This window comes from Anopheles merus, chromosome 3R (genome assembly GCF_017562075.2).
Source record: "Anopheles merus strain MAF chromosome 3R, AmerM5.1, whole genome shotgun sequence".
Classification (NCBI taxonomy): domain Eukaryota; kingdom Metazoa; phylum Arthropoda; class Insecta; order Diptera; family Culicidae; genus Anopheles; species Anopheles merus.
Window position 1 is genome coordinate 40,414,453 of NC_054084.1, and position 27,695 is coordinate 40,442,147.

Sequence of the window (27,695 nt, forward strand, 5' to 3'; positions counted from 1 at the left end):
TTTGATTGCTATTGCACTATTTAAATGTTTATTTTTTAGCAAAACGTGTGTATTGATGGTCCCTTTATGAAACCTCATCATTACTTTTATCGCCCCATAAGTATTGCGGCCATAATTCGCCCTTTTCTGTAAAATATTCAGCTTTGGCAGCAACTTTTTGGACTGACTGTATATTAGTTTACATGCCCCAAATGTTATGCTATATATAGGTTGTTATATTTAAGATTACCAAATCTTCACCTTTTAATGTAAGAAAAATTACCATTGCAGGTCAAAGCCTGCTTGTTCCACTAATTGACTTGACTATCAGTGACTAATTTGTTATACATAGCAAGATAGTCAGTCTAACGGGACAATCGGGGCTTGAATCAATTACAGGCATGTTGTTGAATCGTTCGAGTTGACGACTGTACCATGGGTTTAGCCCAATTTTCGAATAATCTCTTTAATTTATTTGTTCTTTTATAGCTTTGGAGAATTCATTCACTGTTTGATTATTACTGAAGTTGTCTAGGATCACTCATACTTTCAACCAGTTCAATCTTATTAATGATTTCATAATTGAGCATAAAACGAACACGTAAACATTATTGCTCGTTATGTATGTTCAGTGCATCATTGCGAGATAATCCTAATGAAATCAATCGTGTCAATGAACCAGGCCAATTTGGCTTCAAAAGTAGTTAAGCTTCTTGGCAAAGCCAGTCATGTCACTTGTGTTGTGCATCTTGAATTATTCACTTAAAATTTTAAAGAACAATTTAGACCACTCCTTCTCTGTACAGTATGAAACTTCCTTCCAAATGCTATTCACACAATGCCAAATAGACATCCTCATTAAGCCAGCTAGAAGATTGTAACCAAAGTGTCTCATGTTTAAGTGTGCTCCATAAGACTGTGCAACTTTCTTTAGCCTCGATTAGGATTTACTAATAAACAGTGGCATTAATAACCGACACGAAAGAGAGTGCTTGAAGTGGGAAGGTCATGATGAAAGCTGAGAGAAAGAATGAAAAAATAGTCCCTTCGATTTTTTGGTGTGGGTTAATTTTCTTAACTCACCATTACAATATTCTACAAGTTTTCTGGCGCAAACAGGGGTGTACGGAGATGGTTTAATTAAAACCATCAGGTAAATGGCGGCTGTTGCTGGGATAATGTAGGGAATACCCACGGTGCTCCTAGGTAAAAGCTACATTCCATCTTTCTGTCCGCTTTGTTTGAACAGTGAACGAACCGCTTGTACACTTTCCTTTAACTTGCTGTTGGCAAAATTGTGTTTTCAACTGTTTCCATCACAAAAAAACGTCCAAATATATGTGCTTTCCATAAAGCTATATTTTTATTTACTTTGAACACTGTATTACTTACGATTCTTTTTTCTTATTTTTTGACAAAATAGATGTATTATGTCTAGGTTTTCAAGCATTTTATGGGTTTGGCTGAATTATTGTTTTACCCATAACAAGATAATTAGTCATGTGTATTGGCAAGCGAGGTCTATTCGATAGTTGTTCTCAAGACGAGGAAGTTGTTGAGTCCTACGATTGTCAGTTGTTGCTCTAGCTCATTAAAATTTAAGTTCACGTTTAAGTATGTTGAACTAGATGGATTTGAAGATGCTATAAATAAAAACTCAATGAAGTAAAAGCTTCATTAAATCTCGCTTATTGAAATTACAAGGTGGAATGAGTGGTAATATGCAAGCAAAATAATGTAAACAGAGAGAGTTAATCAGCAGTAAGCAAATTAAATATGTTATTTCTTGGAAAACTTCTTCCACCGAAGCAAGAGATTACTTTTAAGAGCTAGTTGGCAAAGCGGTTGAGTGCGGAAATGAAATTATGTTTATTTACTTAAATGATTGATGCGGCTACGGGGCAGTTCTGTTTCTCTTTGAATGTTTTCATTGCTATTCATTAATGAGTTTTGTTTTATTTTCTTAAGAGTAAAGTACCCAGACAGGTATGAATATGATTTAGTATAAGAAACTCGGTCAACTCTTTTCGAGAAACACATTTCGACCCACGCAACACTTCGTACTGTTCGTTCTATTATTGGCTGCGAAACAATCTAACACGATACAGTACATAATAAACAATCTTCTTGCAAAGCCATGCTAGAAATAAATCCGAGAAATCTAAATCGATTGAAACATAATCATCCTTTGTCTGATTGTACCTAATTTCGATTGCTTAATAAAGAATGAAGCTTTAAATTGTGGTACAGAGTGAATGTAACTGGCGGATTATTGAATTCGTTACTTTTCAATTTGCTTCACAATCGTTTAAAATAAGCTTCTATTGTCTGCCTTCTTTTTTTACTTCTTTTATATTTCCTCGATTTTCCGTTCCGATCACATCCCTCTTACGGGATAATCGGTTAAAGCACTGCCTCAATCCCCACCTCCCCCTCCCCCCCCCCCACCCTACTGCTGATGCTCCAAGCTCTATGTGAGCTCATCACCTGGCCGAATGGAAAAGATGTTCCTTGCGCACACGTTAGCAAACCTGGGTCTTAATCTAGCTGCTTTTGCTTCTCCAGTGCCCTTTTTTTAACGGACTCTGCACCCCGTCCGCCCTTTCGGACACAATGAAGGAAATTGGATTGCATTTGCTCTGTACCGTTGCTGTTGTCGCTAGCAGCGAAAACGAGAAAGTCGGTTCACTTATTTTTCTTTACCTTCAAGACTTCTCGGGTGCACCCGGTTTGTCGACGGCAGCTTCACTGACAACGATTATCTTTACCACACAATTCGATAAATTGACATATCCTGCAGACGAATGAATCGAACCGCCATCCCTACCTCATGCTACAAAAAACATGCCGGTTCCAGCTCGTGCAACACAACGAAAGAACAGACGTATTGTGCAGAAAGCAACAGCGCTTCGATGGTGCACTCTACGTATAGCAGCTACGTTCCGAGAAGCTAACGACTTCTTCTACGTTGTGAATTCATCTTCAAATGGAGAGAGAGAAGCTCCCCCAGTACACTGGTTTGCTGTCACTCTTCTTGTTGCGTACACAACCACGAACCTCCTCGTTGCCAGATAGCATAGTTTATTAGCTAACACTCCAGACAGACACGATGACGGGCGAGCACAAGTACATATGTACGAATCGAAAAGAATTCTAAGGGAACTCGTACGACCGTTCAAATCATTATTAAAGACAGAATGGCCAGAAGAAGAAAACAGCAGGGATGCTACCTGTTACACATTCTCGTCGCTGACTATGTACAATGGGATACTGGTTTTTTTACGATTCGGGGGGGGGGGAATAAATGCGTTTACGAAAGGGAAGAATGCGTTTACATTTGCTTACCTGTTTAAATTGAAAATCATTTATTAGAGATACCATTTACCCTTACTGTGTATAAGTTTTGGCATAGTCTATTGACATTGGTTTTTATCTCTTATCTCTTCACATATATTGTCACATCTTTCCTAAGTAATGTAGTAACAGTAATTCATACGAATTTTAAACTTATAAAACTTATGTAGAACGTAATTAATGTCCCATGCACAAATATATACCAATTTTTGCTTCGAATTAAATATAATCACGAATTAAGTGATCACATCAATTACCCGGTCTCGTGGTACAGTCGTTAACTCGTACGTCTTAACAACATGCCCATCATGGGTTGAAGTCCCGAATGGACCGTATCCCCATACCTAGGTCTGAATATCATGCTATAGGTAACCATTCAACCGAGTTACTGATAGTCAAACCCACAAGTGGTACAGATAAAGGACTTGACAGGTGACGGTTCTTATGCCAAATAAAAAGAAGAAGATCACAGTAAAGCTGTGTCTAGATCACAGTACAGTTAAAGCTGTAATGTAAGTTCGAATTCATTTGGAAATGTTCCATGCACAAATTATTTTATATTTCCATGTGAGATTCAATACGGATTTTTTTTAATAAATCTTAATCTAAGATTTTTGATATCCTTTTTTCTAAGCATTATTCACATACCATTGTCAAAAATGCAAGTACTTTTTATACTAAAGCAAAACCCGTAATCCCTTCTGACAAAACACAACTGTTTCCAGAGATAGCCATAAGGCTACAGCAAAGAAGTAGAAAGAACTAACACGACTGTCCTTTTTAAAGCACAGGAAAGGAGAATGAACATTTTGATCAACAGATGACAAGCATCACTAGAGCATTGTTTGATAAAAGTTTACCTTTCGTTGATTAAACATTCTCGAAGAACATGCAATCCTTTCTTAGGAACCGCAGCAGTGCCCTCCAGAAGAGTTTATACAAAAGCAAAGGTCATTTGTGCGGTGTTCGTTTTCTACCTGTGCACTGAACAAACTTCAGAATAAAAATAAAATTAGACCCAGCGAAAGTGAATTCACTCAAAGCATAGTCGTTGAGATAAAGCTAAAGAAAAACACGAACTCACAAACGAGATATGCACGTTCAGGCATCTAATTCACCTTTCAACGTGGGGCGACCGGTTGCTCTACACGGCTAGCTGACAATTTAATTACCATCAAAGAAGAATCGCATGAGAGCTGGAGACCTGAGCCTGGGAAAAGAATCTGAAGGAATGCGCGCCACCAGCAGTGAGTGGCCGGTGTGTCGTGTGGCCGTGAATTTTCTGCGCATTCGGGTGTGAGAGCACGGTGAGTGCAGATTGTTTTGGTACTCAGTTAACCTTTCGATGCCATAGAGTGGATGACTCTAGTTGCACGGTAGCACCCGTTGGCCTTGTGGCCCAATGACCCAGACTCTACGTTCGAAACCGGGGTAACTCCCTCCTTGAGCGTGGGCCCAGGAATTGGGTAAGGTTTTGTGCAATCCAAATGAGTTCCCGAACCGAAAGCTTTCGGGAGCTTCTTGGATCCAGCAGTTCGGCAGTTGTTTCAGAAACGCGCGCGCGTTCGGTCGTTTTTGGAATGGTGTGTTGAAAATGTAATGTTTGTGTACCGGAATGTTCGTAGATATGTCGTAAATATTGGTGTCGGTTCACGATGTTTTTAAAGCCATACTGGTGATTTAAATGCTGTCTCAAGTCCCACGCATAATGGTGTTATCAGTGAATATCAATCAAATAATTCTAGTGCGATAAATATAGCATTCCATCTTCACCACTGTGTTATGTTTATTTAGTGCATTAGTTTATAGTGTGAAATTTTGTATGTGTTCTTGGATAAATATTTGTGACAAAATAGCGTTTTTCGTTGGCCGTTAGCGACATCCGTTCTGCGATGAAAAGTGTTCCCACGTGTCTACTTCCGGCCATATTTCTCTACGCGGTACTACCGTTCAATCCGTCGTCACTGTATTTATCCCATCGAGTAAAGGCTGCCGAATCGGTGGGGATCTTCTCAAACGAGAGCTATCACGTTCGTTGCCTGCAACACCACTCCCACAGCCACGTGCCTGTGCCAATCGTGCAAGAAGTGTCACCACTTTCGGAGTACAGTGCTTGTTGGTGACTAGTGATTCTTATAGCGCTACTATTCGGCTTCTGTGCCTCGTTACAGTGGCTGCACGGCTATCTGGTAGAAGTGATGGTAGACCCACTCAAAATATTCTGGGTACTCACGAATAGCACGTATCTAGGTAAAGTTGTTTCACCTTTTTCGGTTGTTGCTTTTGCAGCGGATTTGTCAAACGCTGTTTGTTGTAAGTTTAGTTTTGATTCTTTTCAGTTTGTTACTGTCAAGCGGTGTGTGACTACCTTGTAATATTGCAGATGTGGCCCATGCCGTTCTCTGACCTGTCGTTGTAAACGTTTCAAACCTTGTGCAAAACTTTGTCTAAGCAAACCATCGTCTATACAACGATTACAGCGGTAAACGGCGCGTTTCTTCTCGTCGCTCTCCTCTGCAGTTCCCTTACCAGCCCACCGTTGACAGTGATGTCGACAAGACAATTATCATAACATTTGCAATGCAAATGGCAAACACGGCGAATTGTGCTGATTCTGCCAGGTATCGTTCCTTTTGCATGGAACAGTGTACGAAGTGCATTGTGCTTTACGCCAAGCGCCGTTGGTGGAGTTTGTTCAAATGCTGCTACCTGATGACGATTTTAACTAACCTGAACACTTTCTTTAGCACTGGCGGTGCTGTTTATTTGAAACACAAGATTTAATGGTAGTTAAATATGTCAATAAAATTACTACTCTATCATATGCAACCTTTTATCTTAAATCAAAAAGAGAACTTGGGACACATATTTGTTTAAAATACGAGTTACATTAACGTCCAGTTAATAGCTAATTAGCATTGTTAAAATTATAGCGAATTATTGCTTCTTTAATTATTCATTCGTATAGTTTCAATAATAGTTTTCCTTTTTGTCAATAGTCAATACATGTCGAAGGAAACAGAAAATGTTTGGAAGATATATATTTTTTTACTCGTAGTTTAACTTACAATGTTTTAATATTGGAGCATGTAAAAATAATGCCTGTGAAAACCGTGAAGAATTATTTGTGGAAAATGAAATAAGCCCTCCATAGTACTTACTTCCCTTCGCTCATTTACTGAGCAACCAGGCGGCTCCATTGAAAACAACGAAATGAAAAATATCGAATAATGGTAGAGAAAACCCTTTATTGTAGTTTGCCCACATACGAGAGTACTGAAATATATTCCTGCCATATAAGGTACCCAAAAGCTAGATCGTGTAATAAGTATTCCGTCATATGAATACAACGACATTTCTCTCTACTTCCAATTCCTCCATCCGCATAGCTCATGTAAACTCATGTAAAATCGCATTTACGATGTTATTTAAAGCCAGAACTGCTGATGAAACCATCAATCATCGATACATTTCTCGTACTAAGCAGCAAATAAAAATAGCTTATCTACTGTACTGTGCATACATCTCTACTTTGTTAGTTTAATCGGGAACCCAATCAGACAATCAATACATTTAAGCAGTCACGATAGACAAAGGTTCTACGCCGATTAAACTAGCCACCTGCTTACGACATATTTCAACGCAGTTCCTAACAACCAGACGTCTCCATCATCGGATATGTGTGGTCCATCATCGGTTGAATATAATCTGCGTGCCTGAATGACAAGCATTTTGGTTTACAATTTGTAATTTGTCACACTTGTTCATTTTTTACTCTGCATTTGATACTGCGTTAATTATGCGTATAATAATGTTTAAAATGTCTTGAAATTCTCTGGATCTGATTTTCTGATTCTAATTATGATTCTTTCCATTCGCAGAGAGATTATGATAATTTGTTCCATTTTTTTAAATTCTAGTATATGACTATAGTACTACGTTTAGAGCATGGAAAGTGTTGTAAAATTCGTTGCTTTAAAAAACGTAACTGATTTTTCATATTGCTTAAAGTTCTATTTTGTTTACAATATTCTTCAGTATAACATCGACACATTACCGAATTATGCACGAAGGGCGCCTTGTTAGTACATATATAAAAAAGTACATGTAATTTCAATATTTCGGTCCAAAGTTTTTGCTATCAAAAGGTTCGCCTTCCAGGCCCGAACGTAGTTTTATCCGTTTTAATAATATCCTTTATACCAATCAACCATTCAAACAGCGTTCCGCCAAGTTTCGTTGGGAAGCCGCTAGATGTGTAACAATGTTATCGAGTGAATAGCAACGGCAAAATTGTTACCATTGCTTATCTTCCGGACGATACCCATGAAGAAGCTGTTCTATAAAGTTATTTAATCGTCAGAATATCTACAGCGTGAATATTTTTGCCGCCAACCAGTACCACACAATGGATTCTCGCAACTAGCTCGGGTGCCGCCAGTTTGCTAGTTTTCGTTCTCTAAATGAAACCCCTTTTGTCTACCGTAGTCCTCCGTTCCTAGGGGCGATTGTTTTCGATCGAATTAGTCCGATTACACGCAATCTCGGTGCTCACGACGGTGTTCGCCCTTCTGTGTGTAATGGGTTTGTTTGTGTTGATTCAAAAACCAAAGTTAAGGTTAAACAGTAAAAAATATGTTAACCTACCATAGCTGAAACAGCTGCAGGAAAGATGGCTCACTGAAGGTGGAACTAGCTTTTTGGCGTTTGTTGTTCGTTCTTTACCATCCAACCTAGCTTTGTGTCGGATGCCTGGAGGATTATTTGTGTGGTTAAAGTTTGTACAGAATTATACATGGGTTCCGTACTGATAAATTGTTCGGTCTTTTTATGTTTCCTTTCGACTGGCATTGTGTTTTTCTGCTATCTTATATTTTGTGCTTAATTATTTGTTGTGTGATCTATTATTTAAATTTAATACCTTTTCCTGTCATAAGCATGCCTAAAACTAGCCTTCAGCTCTTAATATTGAGTTACCTATTGTCCTTTAATGTGTTAATTTTAGATCTCAGTTTAGGTAGTCGAGACTTATACGATTTAAATCATGTAATGAATGAGAATGAGTTAAATGAGACATTGAACTATTCCATTAAACACCTTAAAATCCATTGATCGATTATGATATTGTATATTAGAGTATTTTCATATAAATTTTCATATAAAAAAATAAACATAAATTCTACTTTATGTAAAATATTTATTAGAAAGTATGTACATATCTAAAAATGTTACCGTCGGTAATCTTTTTCAAACTAAAGCAAAGAAAACTGTATAAGATAGGCAAAAAGTAATAATTGGGAAAAATACAGCCGAGTACTAACTGTAAAGTTTGACAATCATCATAAAGAGAATTACAAAGTATAAACGATAAACTCAGTCACATTTGCCTTACCCCAAGTTCCTGGTACTAACGCTATTTACCATTGGAATAAAAAGGCTATCGTGTTAAATTCAGTTGAAATTGAACATCTTCAACATTTCTAGGGTAACACTTTTCAAACGGTTAGTTCTAACGAAGAGCTCTCCGATGCTGGATGTTCTCCGAATATTTTGCATGTCTCCAGTGGCTACAGTGACTTCAAGAATGACGAAAAATTTCGTTCCTGAGTGAACATGTCCTGCGCAAAAGGGAAAGTTTGCTGCCGCCGCTCCTTGTTTAGCCGTCAGCGAGAAGTAGCTCTTCAACAGTGTCCAATCTCAGGCCCATATTTGACACTTTTTAGTGACTCGCCCGACTTCCAACCAGTTGCCGTCATTGTTGAGTAGGAAAAACTTTCACTAAGCAAAAAAAGACTGCCAGTGAGGGAAAAGTATCACTTATTGGCCATATTTTCAACACACCCGCCACATATCCTCTGCACCACGGGTAGAGCAGTTTCATCCGGCTGTCACAGCTCAGTAGGAAGAGGAAGTAGTTTTATCAGATAAAATTTCCCTTTACTCAGTAGACTGTGCAGTTACCCTGCTCCATCGGGGTTGGCTAGAGGTTCGTCCGCACCAAGCGGAGATTGATATGAAGTTTCGAGACACTCATCCTCTTGGCGCCGCAGCACTTGCTCTTGCGGTAACAAATTGTAAAACTTTTCACACTCAATTTCCGCCCGATGGTCTGAGCGTGGGGTGAAGGCACCAACACCAGCTCCTGCTCACGTTTCACTCACACACAGCACTGTTAAATGCCGTGTTCGTTACCAACCACGTAAACCGCACTACTTTGGTAGCCGAGCGCAATCGAAAGATGTGAGAAGCTGTAAATTAGAAGATGACGCACAACAGCGCTACTTACGCTGTGCAATATGCTAAACTCTCATTAGTAAAATAGGGAGACGAGAGATTCCGCGCTGCCCTCTTCGGTCGTTTTTGGCCCAATCCTCATGCTGAAGGAATTATAAACCATGCAAACTAGAAGTAAACTGAGATGGGCTAGCTAAGTTTTCCATGTATTCACAGAAATTCAGGCTGTGGCTCCTTTTTTACTATATTCACTAGACTAAAGATAGCCTGCAATCGAGCTTGATAGTGTTGAAATTGCACAACCACTAACTGTCCGGCTACATCCTTGTTGAATTACATATGTTTCGAAAGAAAAAGAAGAAGCGTTTCGCTTCATGCTATCTCGTGCGAGCCATTTCGCGCAATCAGTGTGAGGAGCAATAATGAAAGGTTCTGAATAAATTATATCTCCGCTTAGCAGTTAAATTGCAAATAAAGTATCAGATTCCTGAAAATGTCGATATCATTCACATCAAAGGGACACCAATGCATATGATGTAGCTCATGGAATGATGTACCGCTGTTAATTAATTCCCATTCATTCCTAACATCACAGAATGCTTGTTAATACCTAGATAGATACTGAAATTAAAACATAAAATACTGAAAATAACAACTGCATATGCTATTGTGACTGCAGAAATTATCAGACATTTAGTTATACTACTTTCGAATCACTTTTCAATGAAGGAATGCGCTTTTTTCTTATCTGTTGTAATAGGCATTATTTAACGATTATATATGTTGTGATAATTGTTTATTTTTACCTATTGCTTTAGTTAGTATCATGTATTTTGATGAAACAAGAAACAGGAAAAATAATTTTAATAATAATAATTTTAATAACAATAATTTCACATGAATTTAAATTTTCATTCGCATTCCATTTGTTTCACAAAATCGTCTTTGTACAAAATCCTTCACAGATTTACATAAAATTATGTAAACAAATTTCATTAGTTGCTACATTCTACCTTGTATGTGTAAATGCAACATCATTACATATTGCGCATACATCTTCTCAGAAATCCAAAGTATTAAAACAAACTTTGCAGAAACGATTAAACATGACAGTTTCAGAGCTTGTTTCTATTTCCCAGTAGAATAAAGGTAGATAAATTAGCTGCATGTTTTCCAATGAAAAGGGATAACAAACACGACGTAGCTTCCCTTTGTTGATCCTCAAGCCTTTCGTTCCAACGTAGCCGCACTACCTGTAGGCATTGAGCCAGAACCAACCGGAACCTCATTGCTTTGAACCGTCAATCAACTCTCCATTTTGGTCACTGGTTGACTAGTCCGTCACTCATTTCCAGCCTCGAAGCAAACATTGTATGCGGGAAGTCGTCACCGGCAGCATATCTGTATCCGTGTCAGGCTTTTAACACCCAACGATAGGAATTCAGGAATGGCGCGCGAGAGGTCGTAAGTGTATCACAGCACCCGGAACAATATTTCATGTCACAGCCGATCCGCAATGAAGGGCCCTTAAAAACGTACGGTGTAGTGGACATGATCGCTAGCACTTTATAAAAAGTGTATCGTGAACGGCGCTCGATAAACAGCGTTGCTGCAAGCTTTTGAAGAATTTCTGCTAACTGCTACCAGTCCCTAGCCTAAGGCCAGAGGTGCTGCCGAACGATGCCAACCCATCTCCATTAGTGTTCGTACTGTGCGCTGCATGCCCACTAGTTGCCTGCCGTCTTTTGAAATGCTCCCCGTGTATGGTTCACCATTATCAATGAAGATCGAAAAATGGCACCATCCTCTCCGCAGCTTCTTTGCTGTCGTAGGATTTCAACCTCCCAATTTTTTGGGGGCGGTTCTCTACTCCCACCATCATCGCCTACATCTCGTTTTCATTCAATTCGGATTCTGCTTTCATGTTTTCCTGTAGCCTCGGACCCGCTTCGGGGTGTAGCTAATAAGTCACGTTTTCGGTCGTGATTTATCATCGAACGAATGAGAAATTTCATTAAAGAGAGTGAAGCACCGACAAAATTTCAACAACCTATCGGACGGACGGTTTGACGAGGGGAGTGGGTGAGTTTTTCGTGGCTGACGGGGGACATACCTGCTTTACTCCTGGAGGAAATTTTCAATGTGTCGGCTACGATTAGGTGTACATTGTCCCCAGAGCACCCAGGCTAAGGGCTTGAGGTAGTATTTTTCAGTTTTTTTTTGCGAACCAAAAAATAGATGAGGGAGAGAGAGAGAGAGAGAGAGTGAGGGAAAACATGGTAGCACTATCAAGGGTTGTATCGCTACTTCATCACCATCGCCAACCTCAGACATCCAACCCTGCTTTTGTCCGCTTTCTGCACAATCAAAACCAGAGCTTGCATTGCATCTGCAATGAACCGAACCAAATTGCGCTAGGATTCCCAGATCAATAGACCATAGAGTGGATTTCCCCCACAGCAACTCTGTCGTACTATTCGTTGTTGCCATCGTCTTTATTCGATGGAAACTTATGCCTATTATTGGAGGAACATTCAATGCTGATTGCACGATTCAATTTACCTTTACTCTCTCTCTGCCTCACGTCTAATTTGAGTGCAATTTTGATTGGAAACCAGTGTGCATCACAGAACGAAAAAAAAGAATGCAAATAGTTCACAACTTAGTGTCCAAATAGTGTGTGGTGTAAAATTCGCGAGGAAAAATCGAAGCACTCGGTACCGTTGATCAAAAATTCGTATTCAACAATTGTGTCTCATGTTTCAACCGTGCAACTTAATTCCGTTTTCGTTTCGCGTTTTGTTTGTTTGTCAGAGTTTTTTTTTTCTTTCGTTCAACGTGAGGAATATGTTTCCACAAGTTGTGAAAGCTAATTGAATTTCCAACGGCAAGTTTCGTTCCACGCAAATGTCTCGGGTACGACTGTGCTGACGACTGGACGGTGGTTCAAACTGTCAAACAGTGGCTGCGCACTGTAGCTTGTAGCATTTTGCAGGATCGATTGCCTTGTTAGCCTTTGCCACGATGCTATAGCATTGTCCCCATTCCTGTTCCCCGGGGACCAATGCAACCGTTTGCGGTTTGCATTACCATTTGTGAGACAAAATATTTAGTTAAGCCCCACCAGCACCGGAACACTATTTAACAAAGTAAACTTTCGCCCATCAGAAACACGGGTCTCACACAGTTATGTGCAATGTCTCGGAGATGATGTTTGCTCTGGCCGGCATCGCTAAGGTACATTCTACCGCAGTGTATATGTACCTAAAGTTTGTGCATTTGAGGAAAACAATACTGTACCGCAAAGTACACAGTACTGCGGTAGCGGTTGAGAGCCTTACGCTGAAGCTTCTTTAGCTTCCCTCAGGATATTTGTCATGAGCTTACAGGCGCTTGTTCAGTTGTGAGAGTCGTTTGGTTGGTGTGATTGTATGGCTGTGTGTCCCCTTGTGTGTTGCTTCCAAAGGAAGAGCACCATTGAATAACCGTTGAGTCAAGGTGGAAAAAAGATGATGCCACTTTGAAATTTAATGTTCCCGCTTATCTCACAAATTTCCATCCATCCTGAATGGTGAATGTGTTTGCTATCGCAAATGGCGTCCCCAAGGCAACCGTAATCCATCCAAAAATATCTCACCATCGCTACGCATCGGAAAAGTGAAATCGCCTTTAAATAATCCTCGTGCTCGGAAAACGATATGCAGCACTGGCACCATCGGGGCGTGTGTTGCCCATCGATAGTCGAACCACGTCCGCAAGGTCCAACTTTAGCGCGGACATTCAAACTTTCGGAACTTTGGACGCCCGCTGGTGGTCCTGGACTTGCTCCCTTGCTCGCACTCTCTCCTCTTCATTCGATAACGATAAATTGCTGCAAATTAATATGCTTCCTCCATATATAGGTTTCAATTCGGAACCAATTTACATTTCCATTAGCAAGTCCAACTTGTCCGGCTTTCCAGCCCAACGGTCGGACTTTCTCTTCCTTCTGGAAACCGCACTCGGCTTGTGAGCGATTGGCCGAATGCCGATGCCAAAACGCGATAGAGACGAACGCTAGCGTTGCCCACGTTCTGCTGGACTCCCACGGTGCTAGGTGTTTACGCAGCGAAGGGAAGAATATAAAAAGGAAGGGTTATTTGGAAAGTTTAGCGATAGAGCGTACGGATGGCTAAAACCAAGTTGCACTTGGTGGGTTAGTGCAGGAGGCCGGCTAGAGGCCGTTTCGTGCTAAAGGTGTACTAAATCTCGGCCCCACCATTTCTCCGCTTGCACATACACACTTGCTGGTTCCGCTTGCTGCAGATCATTTTGATGCTAAAAACGGCTCACCACTCTTTTACCGGCCGGGCGTTAAGTGGGTAGCCGATCGGTTTAATGGTTTGTCATAAATTTTGTGCTAAAACTTCCTGCCGCATACGCCTTGTTCCACGGGAGGCAGAGCGCCAACGAACTTAGCCAGGATTTGTGTGCCCGTCGATTTGCGGCAATGTCTATGTGGACCGGTAGCATGTCCAGTATGGAAGCAACTTGAACGTTCTCGCTCTCGAGATACTCTCTTACGCGGGCGGTTTGTATCATCATGTGGGGTTACATAAAATTAACACCTCACATGAAGGATAACACTAATGGGTACGGTGGTGTAAGGACAAGAGATAGTTCCGGGTTTTGGGGTCGTTTCTAGTTTGCTTTTTTTTTGTTGTCGGTTGGTGGAGTATCCGTGTTGTGGCGAACCAAGGGAGCGCACGTTTATGAATATTTCATTTGACTGAAATGGGAAAAAAGTTTGTTCGTTTAATTTTAGTTTCTGTGGTGTACATTTTTACCCCATACCTTGTAACTAACTATTCACTAACATTTGTTCGTACTGAACCCAAGTTATACAAGGCTGCTTTTGGAGGTTGACATATTACCCACGACATTGCCATTGCCCACCACAAGCAATATTCTTTCACACCAGCCGGTGATCCAGGAGGGTCATAAATTATCAACGTGCAAAAAAAGGCAACAAGACTGAATCTGAGACAAGTGTATAAATAAAACACAGCTATCTTCTGCCTTCTCACCCGATTGAACGAAGGCACACCAATACAAAACACTTTACCGCATCAATGGCGTGACAGTAGCCTCCTTCTCCGGGAAAATTGTGCTCGCGCAAAATCGCGCTCGCGCCCACCACATGAAGGGTAATAAATTATCGTTAGCTTCTGGTTTGGTGTGATATTGATCCTTGCCGCAGCTTGCAGTCAGCGAAGAAGAAACTGAAGGTAGCTAGAAAAAATGCTGTTGTTTGTCTATTTGTTGCTGGAAGCCTTTTGCCTGCGATGCAAAACGATTGCCTTCTGGTGCTGGTGAAGACATCGATGAAGTGGTTCCGGTCGGTGTGTGGTATATAAACTGTGCTAAGCGTGCGCTCGCGACAACACGCTGCCTTTGGCCAGTTTTTCTTTGGCGCTTGCGGGCTCGCGGTTATTTTATCAGTGCTATCGAAAAAGAAAATCTTTGGTCTCGCCTGGCTGTGAGGGGAGGCCGATATCCAGACCCCTAACAGCAGTCGCGAAAGCGTTGAGGCGAAGTAGTGCATACAGTGCTGGTGGCATTGTTTTTTTTTCGCTGCAGTAGCGGGAAATGGTACCACCCGTCGCTGACCAAATGCGTTCTAGTGCGCGTTCTCTGTTTGCCAAAAATTCTAACCACACATACACACACCACATCCCGGTAGCAGCCAATTCAATATCGTGAAAACGCGGCCCATTTTTCATCCACCGAAATGTGAACGCACGATCATTGTGTGTGTGTGTGTGTGTGTGTGTGTGTGTGTGTGTGTGTGTGTGTGTGTGTGTGTGTGTGTGTGTGTGTGTGTGTGTGTGTGTGTGTGTTTGTGTGTGTGTGTGTGTGCGTGTCTATGGTGCAATATTCCTTTGCGGTAGCAACTGTTGTCCTATGTGTGTGTGTCTGTTTGTGGTACAATTTATGGCACCGGATTATGTGTTGCCTGGTTTGGTTTTTGTTCCTCAACCCAATTCCCTCTTCTCTTCTCTGTACAATCATTGAGCAAACATTGTGGCAGCATTGTGGCTGTTTGATGTTATTGATTCTGCACACTTGCTGCGCTGTGTATGGCCGTTAGTTGAAAGTTTTTAGTTTTTTTTTTTCTATAACTTTTTTTGTTTTGCTCACTAAAGATGCCGTGAAACGACGAAACGGTGCCGAATGGTGTTATTGCCAAACGCGAAACGACGGTGTATAGGATATCCGGGACCGAGCAGTGGCACAATGGAATGAATTGGTGGCTTTTTGGTCTATCTTTGGCGGCAATAGTTTCTTAATTTATTTCCTGCTCCGTCGGGAAAGGGAAGCTAACGTACGCACGAGCGGCAGACAGATATTTATTGAGGATAATTTAGAAGAAAATGATTCTGTGCGATGCTGAGTGTTTGGGTTGGCATGCACAGCGTTGCAGAATTTTCATGTTGAATAATATGAAGCTTCGCAGGAACAAGTAACCTGGGTTTATTTGTACTAAATGAGTGTGTTTATTTAATTTTTTTACTTTGAGGATGATTGATTTACAATCAATGGTTAGCTTGTTTATCCTGAAAATTAAGTTTTAAAAGAGAACTACATGCAATTTAACATCTTTGCAAGGAGTGTGTATACTTTTCATGCTGTTCCTAATGTGTTTCATTTAGCGTGCAATATTGTTCTTGGAGTAGTATAGCTTGACTAAACCATTGCATATTACAGCCATAAAAAGGTTCGAGCATACTATATCTTAGCTCCAGTCGCACATTAACGTATGTTAACGTGATCAATGATAAAGTCACATCCATGTAATGTTTGCAAAAAGTTGAATCATATGTAACTGTAGACATCACCTCCAGTAAAAGGAAAGCATCTCAAACGCTACTGTTACGCGTGCGACTATCATGCTCGTGCTCATGCTTATTTAAATCCAACTAAACCATCGCATGCTAACAAAACGCAATTTAACCAGACATTATGTGACATTAACATACTGGCAAGTACCATGCTTGCAACCAATCCACTAAGTACGAAGTTGCTACAGCCAGCACATTACCGCACGTGTACATTCCAAACATTCCTCCAACCACTTCTGCCGATGACGGACGCCCCATATCCATCCAGGCGCCTGTACACACTCAGCATAACTTACCATAAATGTTTTATTTAACCACCAATTCGAGTGACATAGATGACGGCGGAGATGTAGTTTTTATTTTTATCGCACGACCAGAGCATCTAAGTTTTATGTAAATGTTTTTGATTGTAACGACCCGGCATAAAACACAATCTGTGTTGGGCTTTCAGCCCTTGCGGGACGGGGCCAGGTTTGTCATGCAGGCACGGAACCAAAGGCAAAGGATTCGAAACGATTCAGCAAAGACCCATCCGGGACCGCCTCGCGAACAACGTCTGGTGCAATTTTGCCTTGCCTTTCGCAGCTCCCCGGTCTCCCCGTCTATCGTCAGCGAACGGCTGCAGCTGCTTAGCAGCATCCTTTTACCCGTACCTACGTGCGTTATGCTTTCTTCTGTGCACTGCTTTATCGCAGTAATTTCGTTCGAAGCAAACGCTACACATGTATGAGCGAGTTGGAAAATGGTTGTATGGTTGTAGTTGTTGTTGTTTATTTCGATCTCTCTTTCGCTCTTCGACCGGCGAAAAGGACCGTAGGGGTGGTAATTCATGGGCTTCTCGATGTTTCTAGAGGAGGTGTAGAACGGAACAGGAAGGACTATAAATTTTATAGCAGCATCTCGAGCACTCGAACAACAGCTTCTGTTAACCTTTCCGGATGTGGTGGCTTCTGTGTGTTGTGCTGCGCGGTACCGTTTGAAATATTCGGCCAGGAAGCGGTGCCCTTTCGAGAGAACGAGAGCGAACTTCGAGTAAAATGGCATCTTATATGTGCGTTTGCTGGTGGTGAAATGTGTGGCACAATTCTCAAACGAAACGAGAGAATAAAAAAAATCCGGCCATTGTAGCTCTATAAGGGTGTGTACTAAGCCACCCATTCTCAAACCACAATCCATCCAAGCGCGAGCACACTCGCAGTGGGTATGGAAGTCCGATTATTATGCTTGCTTTTTTGTTGACTTTATTTCTTGCCACTTCGAAACCCATAACTAACCCCACACGACCGCTCACGAATCCGTTCTCAACGAGCGCCATACCCCTTTTATATTTATTTATCTTGTTTTCTTCTTCTTACTTCTTACCGACCGAAGTCTTGGTCTTCACGATCGTAAAGTGGAAGAAAATAGGAAAACACTCTCCATCGTTGCTTAACCACACTGTCACCACACTGCTTCTGCAGGTTTGAGCACTGACAGGTCCCAAGCGGCGGTGGCTGTGTTTTCTACCCCTTGCCGGGGGAAGTTAAGGGATCATCGTTATGGTCACAACAGTGCGTTTTATGCTCGGAATTCGAATGACACCACAAGCGGGGGTTCGAATCATTTGCATATCATCAACGCCACCGGACGCTTCACGCACGACATCTCTCCGAGCAAATTCCCCTGCGGAGGCAGATTGCTTAAAGTTTTATGCTTTTCCCTACGGTAACCGAGTTCACTCACTGACACACTCACACCTGTGTATATGGTAAAGTTTGGTTGTCCGTGCGTGCGCCTTGCTTAGCTGAAGGAGCGAAGATTAGAGGAGCCACATTGGCACATTGTAAATATTTATACAATACATTCCGTGAATGGGCACGGAGACGTCTACGGACGGTGCTTAATGTAGTATTCCTTCGAGTGGAATAGCATGTTTGCGGGCACAACTTTTCACCACCTTCGGGGGGGGCATAATGTTGCGTGCTTTCCATACACTCGTTACATCGAATCAAACAGACAATCAACAAGGGCAAAGGAAGAAAAGGTGCATGAGATGGTTATTTTGTGAGAAAAATTAATTTTCATCCAGAACCCACTGCCACCACACCATTCAGGCAGCCATTTGTGTGGCCATACATATTAAGTGATTCATTTCAAACCCCGGGAAGAACTCCAATAGATCCTCCGGCACCACTGTGCCAAGCTGAGTGACTTGCCGAATATTCTAATCAGACCCCGGAGCCCGAGGGAAAGCTACCTCCGTGTACTTTTTTATGCGTGTCGACACATAAAAGGGGGAGCAGAGGATTTTTTGTTTTCGTTCTAAAATTCCTCTAAACTTATTTGCTCCTTTTTATCATGCGAATGAGAGTGTTTGCAAAGCGTGGGTGCATGGGAGTAAAGAGAAGCAGTTAATATGAAGCGTAGCATAGGACGCAGGCAGGATATGGTTGGCTGCATTGCGTCGGCTAGGGACTACGCGACAGGCACACATATGCGGGTATCATACACAATGTGTGTGTGTGCCTGTGTGTTATCATAAAACTTTGAATTGCGCTTCTTGTTGCGTTGTTGAGGAAGGTGACGGTACGGTTTTGCTATCTTGAAATTCACTGCGGGAAGGGAAGAACCAGCACATGAATCGCCCCAGGACGGAGGACCGTCAACCCGTTAAAGTTAGGATTTTGAAGAACCAGTAAATTGTTGTGTACATTCCGCGTGGCTTTTTTATGTTGCGTATCTCTCGTTTCAGATCCATTCTTTCCTTCGCACGCTGTAAAGTTATTATTTTACAAGCTTTCTTGTAGCATCTTTCAAGAGGAAATTCTTTACCCGCTGCTCATTAAAATGCTGAAAGAAGCGACATAAAAGTTACTGTAAAGCATCGATGTCCCGAGGTTATTATCTCAGCGTGCTGTTGAAAGTGTAGGAGCAAAGCAGAACACATACTTTTGTTATCTGCTGCCTGGAGTGTGAGATTTGGCTGGTCATGGTCGAAATAATTATGTTCTTTTTGCGTTTATCAGTAATTGATCCTTAGCTCCTTTCAAGCATCTATACACTAGCTTCTACTTAAAAAATGTAATACAATCGTAAATGGCTAATTATGTGGAATCATTTGTAGTACAATAATTGTCACGTGAGCTTTTCATTATTGTAATAGGAAAAATCATGCAATCATTCAAACACGAAGCATACTGTTAGTTTACAAATATTTGCATTTGGCTTTGAAATTGAATCTATTCAACACTCTACTGCCCTATTGCCCGGGAAAACTTTGATACGATTCACCACACCTTGGCAAACAAATCGTAAATGGAGAAAATAGCATATGCACAGTTTAACACAGTAGTAACCGTTGTTTGATGAGGTGTGGTTTACACCCGGCAGAGGGAAAACGAGTAAGTGAGCGACAAAATTATGCGTCAACTTGTTCTGTCTTCATCCCGCATACGTAGGGACTGCAGAAGGTAAAAAAGATGTGGTTATGATGAAAACTTTGTGCTAATGCTGTTCATTCCAAGGGCTTCTGGCAAGAGGTAGCATATAGTAGTTGTGAATCGTATTTCACATTCAACACGCTTCTCCCCCATATACACATCTGTTGTAAGCTCATTTCCCTCTTCGATCATCGTCATCATCGCCATCACCATCGTCACTAGCAGTAGTCCGCATGGTGACCATGGGCACCTTCGATGCCATTCAGCAGCGCCATCGAAACCACTTTCAGTCCATCATTTACATCCGGTGCTGGAAATTTCGTGCGGTCACCACTCACACACTGTAAACTAGAACCGTGAAACTCCCTTTCAGCCACCCTCACATTCAGTTATCCAATGCCCCTACACCCAGATAACTGGGTGTGTGTGTGTGCTCGAAAGGGAAGCAAACCACGGTCCATGCTTTTTGTGATTGTGTTGCACCGGTTACACATCCCTGGCAGTGAAAGGTTGCCTCCCCGGTGTGCACTTCCGACCGGGTGGGAATGTGTCACCTCAAAACAAACGGGTACCGCTGCACCATTATTTGCTAACAATCACTCACACAATCACTGCATGCTGGCTGGCGGTGGACCAAAGCGCAGCTCCCAAATAGGTTCCGGTCGGGAATTTTCTGGAAATGAGAAGGAGGAAGCTGATGCCATTCCCTTCGTCAGTTTCCGGTCGCTATCGGAATCAGATTGAGCAAGTTGAGCAGGAATAACCGAGAGAAGGATATTTGAAGCAGTACAAATAGTCCTCGACACACGTTTCCCGCCAAACAGATCTAGTGTCCTTCGAAAACTTCTATCGATGTGTACCCGGTTCGTGCTCTTGCTTTAGCTTGACTTTGTTTTAGCTGGCTTCTTGTCACACACACGTACGTGTTTGTGAGTCTTTTCGTACAGCATTGTTTTTTATACAGTCACTACAAACAATTTGCTCACAAATGTCCACCTTCCGATTTGAAACACGATGCGCTGTCGCGTGAGCTTTCCCTGTTTGTATATGGTGGGCGCATGTTCCGGTTTGTTTCCCTCTCTCCATGTGTACCCTTTGTATGAAATCTATACAGTTAGCACAATTTAGTGGCTAGCGCAGTCGGCTGCAGTGTGTGCTGCAGCTCCAATACGTCAGCACACCATGCACCCGTCCGCGGAAATGCATTTCCGATTAAGCGAAAGTCTAACTTCCGTTTGACCGAAAACCACACCGAGCAAATCGAAACAAACCAGAGTGTACAGACATACAACGAGAATTTAATAACAAAAAATCGCCCTTGGTACAGTGTTCTGTATTGCAAGAGAGAGTGTGTTGCTGTTTGATTGTGGAGTGGCAAATAGTTTATTAGACCGGCAGCAGTAAGCAGTCAAAGATCAAACAGCAAACCGTGGCTCCGGCAACGTGTGCGATGTGCTCGATGTCGAATTTGTCACATTTCCGATTCGTTTTTTTTTTTTTTGCTGAAATGAAAACAAGAAGTGTACGCCAATCATTGAATTGTGTGGCGCTATTGGTGGCAGCGCTGATCGAGCAAACTGTTGGCTAACGAATCGGTCACCACACATACAACAGCACCAATCCAATTATTCAGTTGATTCGTGGGTTGGAGCAAAAAAACCGGTGGGAGTTTTCTGAGGAGATTCGAACAGCGGCATCAAACTATAACGATCAAAGGGATTATTTAGATCAATTGCTTGTAAAGGTCAATTCTAGTGCTGTTTTTTCATATTATTGTAGATCTCAGTTAGATTCGATCTTTCAACAAACTCGATTATGCTTTTTAAATTATCTGCTTCAAATAACGTTGTAAAATTCGTATGGCTCGTGCTCTGTTCTGTTCTCTAAATATAAAAATTCAAACAGAAAAAAAAATCTATTTTAAAATACTTCTTTTTTAACACATATGGTGAAATTCAATATGGCGAACCGCAACTGTCAAATGGATACAATCCGGATGATGAATATTGTTTGACTGACAATCTGAAATTTCTGCTTGTTTTCTTCAAATGGAAAACATCTCATGGTCTGAAACATTACTAATGGAAAATGAATATAGTTCTATTTTAAATATTTATTATTTTCCATTGTTTCTCACAACAAATCTAAAGCCGCTTAAGCCCATGTACACCTACGGCCGATTTAGTGTGACTTGTCGGAAGCAAAAGAACCATTTAAAATAACTCAATTTAATCAAAGCGTTCCCGACACTCCAAGCGAATCTACAGAGCGTGTTTGAAGTGTTCATTGAAAGAATGAAATGGCGACAAACACAACAAAATCCCTTACCGGCAAAGTAAGTGGCAAATAAACGATTTGCCCGTTGATGATGAAATTAAAGTAATTGGCTTTGAGCGGTACCGGTCGATCTGTGTTTTACCTTGATCTCAAACATTCTATACATTTTTCAGCGCAAAAGTGCCAAGACCATCGTAAAATCTGTTTTCACTAATCAATTTTCATCAAATTTCTTTGATTGTTTTTTTCCACCCCGGATGGTGTGTGAGATCATAAACATTTGTTTATTTAAAGCAGCGCACACGCCCGCTGCTATTATCTCAGCTCGTGCCAGTGTGTGTTGGGCCAAATATTGTGATCAATCTGCTACTACTTCAACTTCAGCAGCGAATAGCTTCCAGCCATGCTGTGCTTTGCGTAGGTTCATTGATATGCATCGAAAGAAATCACGCTTTGCTTTCGCCTCGTCGTAAGAGCCACTCGCCGGGCACACATTTCATTTTCAAATTGAATAAACTTCTTTTGAATGCGGAATGAAAACAGCCGCAAGCGCGATGGTAGTGAATGTATATAAGCAAAGTTTCTGACACAGGTGTTACACATATTTACTGCTTTGATTACGGACCGCAGCCCACACGCACTTCAATACATTTCTACCATGGAAGCCACTGAACGACACATGGGAAAGCAAAAATTCGATATCCTTCCCCCTGTTCCGGTGCCGAACACGTGGAGGATAAGAGAGCAGCTTGCGATAACATATTGACGCACATTTGTTGCGTGATGCTCTCGCACACACCTGCCAGTTCCTGCAGCCGGTGGGATGCCCGAGAGTGTGGCAAATTTTCACCGCAAAACGATTGAACGACGAGGGAAATTGGTGCAGCGAGCTAACGGGAGATGGGATCAAATGTTTGTCCTGCAATTCACCGTCTGGTCTGGATTAGTCACGCGCCGAAGAAACGAGCTCTCGGAAATTCCTTCTCTTCTACCGCACACCCGCTGATGTGGATTTCAATCTAAACTTCAAACTTTCCAATCAACTATCCACGCTCGTCTGTATGTTTCGTGTGCATATATCGAGAGAACTACCCGATAACCTTTAGTGAACTGTCTCAAAACAAACAAGAGGGACAAAATAGCAAAAAAAAATCGTTCCTCACCTATCTGAAACTTCAATCATTTTTCAACCATTTCGGAAACATACAGTGTCTCAATAGTGCCTTTTGCCTTAGATTGCCAGAAAAAAGGGGTAGCATGAATTTCAGAGAATGCTATCTTCATCCTTTTCAAACTTGCTACCGATTCGTGGGGGCATACTGGTGGTGCTAGCTGTGGGGATCCTGCGAACCATAACACAGCCTGTGTGTGATGGACTAGCGAAGGTGTTGGCTGTAGATAGCGCCTACCAGCCTATTGGTTTCGGAATTTCGGGGCAAAAAATAAAATGCGTGTACGTACGTGAGTGATTGCAGTGCTTCTCAGCCTTGGTCGCGCATACATAGAACCTGGTCTTTTTTGCGCATCCATTTCTGGAATAGGAATCAGTTGATAAATCCAATCCCCATCGATTGCTTTGAAATTGAAGCTTTCCATGCGTTGGAATAGGATCTCATTGTCGGAACCGACGGCATGATTCAATGCAGTCCTCTTCCTCTATCTCCACGGGTACCGGGTAATCGATACCTGCCATCTTCAATAGGAGAATGGGTTAATCAAAGTCGTACAAATAGGGGTCGTTTTTTTGTGTGCGGGAAAGAAGCACTGAAGGATTGTGAATAATAGCACCCAGAACGAAACATGCAAACATGGTTTTCCTACAAGAAAAAAATAACATCCCCAAAAACTAATCCTATGCTGCAATCTATTCAAATTTCACGCTTCTTGTTGCCACCAGCATACATTCAATTCTCCTACCCGTAAATCATTTCATCAAAATTCCTGCTTTAAGAAGAAAAAAAAAAGCTACACTGTAGTCAATTATTAGCTACCGACAATATGATGGTGGCATATCGCTTTGAAATTTTAACTAATTTCATCTCAAAGCCAGGACCGGCTGGCCGCATAACACAGCAGCACGTACAAATTATGCAGCGTACCCAGCGCCCAACCTGCCCGGCCATGACTCTGAGCGTTTCTCTCACGACGGCACGCTTCTATGCACACGTTGACAGCTGCAGTGAAAGAGAGCGAGAGAACGGGCGTTGCAAAGAGTCCCAGAGCCGCACGCTCACGTCCATTGCGCGTTCGCGTTGCATCATCTAATTATGGAGGAATGTAATTTTACGCTTCACCGCCATCGTCACTGGCCGGTGCGGTGCAAAGCCACATTCCTGGGGATTAACGCCGGTGCCAAAACGATGCAAGCCTCCCTGCACACCGCAGTGTCGGCGTTGACGTCGTTCGGTAGTTACATTCGGCGAACGACCACCATCTCGCGCACTGTGCATGCGGATGAAATTGTTTCCGAAAATTCGTCCCTGCATTCTACAGACCCGCGTTAGCGGCGTGACCAGGCAGGCAGATTAATCTACCAACCGTCTCCCAGCATCACCCCTTTGTGCATAAACCCAGGAGGAGTCATTATGGTAATGAGAATAATATAGTCCACCCGTTCGCGCGCCCAACTCAGTACATCCATTTGCAGAACTTCCGGGTTTTTAGACTCTTCTCAGTCCGACCACCGATGGTGCATGGGCCAGGGTAAGGGGAGAAGGAATGGCTTAACTAAATAAAACATTTTATTGTACCTGCTGCCCCTCCAACCGAGCCTGTGGTGTCCCGTCAAATAGTGGTTCTTTTGGATGGCGCTCACGAAAACTCGGTGGGTATAGGATCTTTTCTCTTTTTTTTGCTGCAACTACTGATACAGTAAGGCCCTTCCGGTGGAGTGAACAGATTGTGCACCGAAAATGTCCCACAGTTTTTAGTATCAGGCGCCTGTGGTGCTGCATGTCGCTGCTTTCTAAATTTGAATGCAATTTTATGCAACCTTACTCACACACACACACACACACACACACACACACACACACACTACTACATTCTCGTAAATTCACGCCACACACTACACACAAACAGACACGCGCACACACACACACATACAGACCGGTTGTCTAAAAATCTTCATTCACTCACGTGCGCCACGCCGTGGGCTGTGCGACTGGACGAACCGTTTGCCGGTGTGACAAATCGTTAAAATAAGCTACCACCACTGTTCCTGTGGTTAACGACTAGCTCGGCTGAACTACTGAGCGGGAGACAAAGTTGCATGCTGAAACATTGAAACAAAAGTGAACCGGTGTTGGCGGCCGTACTGTACTGTCCAGTGCTGTTTCGGAAGCGTGTCGCTGGGACGATGTTTACAGTTGTTTCCGGTGCCTGCACCTCACACCCATACAATGTGTTGATGAGTTATGGGACTGTCGCTGCAATGGATCTCTGATAGCAGTGCTTTGCAGTGTGCCCTGCTGGTCTACGCCATAAAAACGGAATTCCGATAGAGTATGCATCTAGAGAATGTTTATTGTTATCAGTGCCGGATGTAGGAGAGGATGTACATTCCATACATCAAACGCCAATGCAATGCAATTCAAGGGCACAATGATTGATGGGTTTAACTCTGGGTCTGAATGTACCCCATGTATTATAAAATTGTCATCATTAGTGTTCGCTTTGTCAATCTTGCAGGTGGTCATTAACGGTGCGATTTATTACTAATCAATTGATTTTCTTCAATTTACTGACATTTTATTTTATCTCTTATTTCTTCACAGTCACCAAGTTTATCCGTATCGGCATTGCTGACAAGAATGACAACCCACCGTACTTCGACAAAGCGCTTTACGAGGCGGAGGTTGATGAAAACGAAGATATACAGCATACCGTGCTCACCGTCACCGCCAAGGATCACGATGAATGTAAGTATTAAACTGCATTCAACCAAACATACATCAATTTGGAATGTTTTATTTTGATTTCAACAAAAATAAGAAAAGAACTCGAGCAATTGATCAATGATACACATAACTGTAAGAATATACTTCTTCTTCTTTGGCACAACAACCGCTGTCGGTCAAGGCCTGCCTGTACCCACTAGTGAAGTGAGCTTGGGCTTTCAGTGACTTTTTGTTACCATAGCAGGATAGTCAGTCCTACGTATGGGGGCACGGTCTATTCGAGGCTTGAGCCCATGATGGGCATGTTGTTAAGTCGTTCGAGTTGACGACTGCACCACCAGACCGGCCCAATAATCTAGTAAGAGAATATACTAGATTCAAATTATTTTTATTTTATAACATTGGCACAATGCCTTGTTTTACTTGCTTCAACAAGACATTATTAAGAACTCTACATAATTCTTGCAACATTTGCTGTGTTACACTCGCCTAGCCTCACAATTTATTCAACAGTCTTGTTCTTTCATTGGATCCATATTCATAAGTTTGTATTATGACTTATCCTCTGCTCACGCCCTACAGCAGGCTCCGATTCCACTTTCAGAAAGTTGCCGGAAAGATGCTCTATATACATCGAAGCGTATAAAATAGTTTTGCTTCCATTTATTCATTTTTTCTTTACAACCAACGAACGAGCGATCTCCACCTCTCTTTTTACATAAAAAGGTCAATTCTTTCCATTTCAACCGAACCGAGCTACCAGCCACAGCCTAGCACAAGAATGTGTATGCTAACCTCGAGCGAACAAAACCATAGAAAAACGGGTCTGGCTGCCAACCAGCCAGCCCTGCACATCTTCGTGTTCTGAGCTATGATTTTTTATCACCCATTCAAGGCTCAAACTCATTCGTTTTGTGGTCTCGTACCGGAAGCGATGGCTCTCAGGGCAGGGGAGCTATATCCACGCCCATGCACTCACGCCCCGAACCATCACATCCCGCACATTGTGGGCGATAATCTTCGAGATTAATGGAAACGCTTAGCCGACAAGAGCAATAACAGTGCACGGCGGCACAAGATTGCGTACGTTTCAGAGGAGAGCGTTAGCTTCTGCCGATCGACTGACCGGGCCAAGACTTACAGGCAGGAATGATGTAATTCCGTACGTCCGGGTAAAATTTTACAACTAGCAAGAAAGACTAGCTGCAATCATGAGCGAACAGAACGCAGTCATTCGATGCAGCTGTGGTGAAAATTGTTTCATTTAGTTCAACGTTCCAAAAAATAACCACCATCTTCTCGTCGTAGTGGCAGCTTTCTGCTGAAGAGGACGCAGATGTGCGGCTCCTTGTGGACAGAAGTAGCTTCCTTTCTCTGGACGTCATACACACATGCACACAAAACACACTGCTATCGATTGTACCGAATTGATAGTGTCACTTTCGGGGCTCGGGGTAAATACGGCCGCCAATGCGGCATCAGCGCAGGACACTGCTAAGGATGCGCGTTACGTGGCTGCATGTTTCCGGTGGGTTTTCTCCTCTCTCTAACCCCCTCCTGTTCACCATTAGCGGCGGCCAAAGTTTCGCAATATATTTAATAACTTCCGACAGTTGTACCGAGGAAAGGTGCAGCAGGCCCTCCAACAATGG

At 42.3% G+C, this 27,695-nt stretch overlaps 1 protein-coding gene across 20 annotated transcripts in view; it reads left to right on the forward strand.

Moving 5' to 3' along the window:
• LOC121596416 (neural-cadherin) overlaps window positions 1-27,695 on the forward strand; it is a 270,549-nt gene that overhangs the window by 176,639 nt on the left and 66,215 nt on the right. For 19 of the 20 annotated variants that reach the window (XM_041921323.1, XM_041921332.1, XM_041921333.1 and 16 more), the window contains one exon: window positions 25,921-26,064. In XM_041921323.1, the coding sequence (XP_041777257.1) occupies window positions 25,921-26,064 (144 nt within the window). Of the gene's footprint in view, window positions 1-4,889; window positions 5,584-25,920; window positions 26,065-27,695 lie in introns of those variants that run through there. The other variant, XM_041921344.1, reaches the window with a different exon arrangement.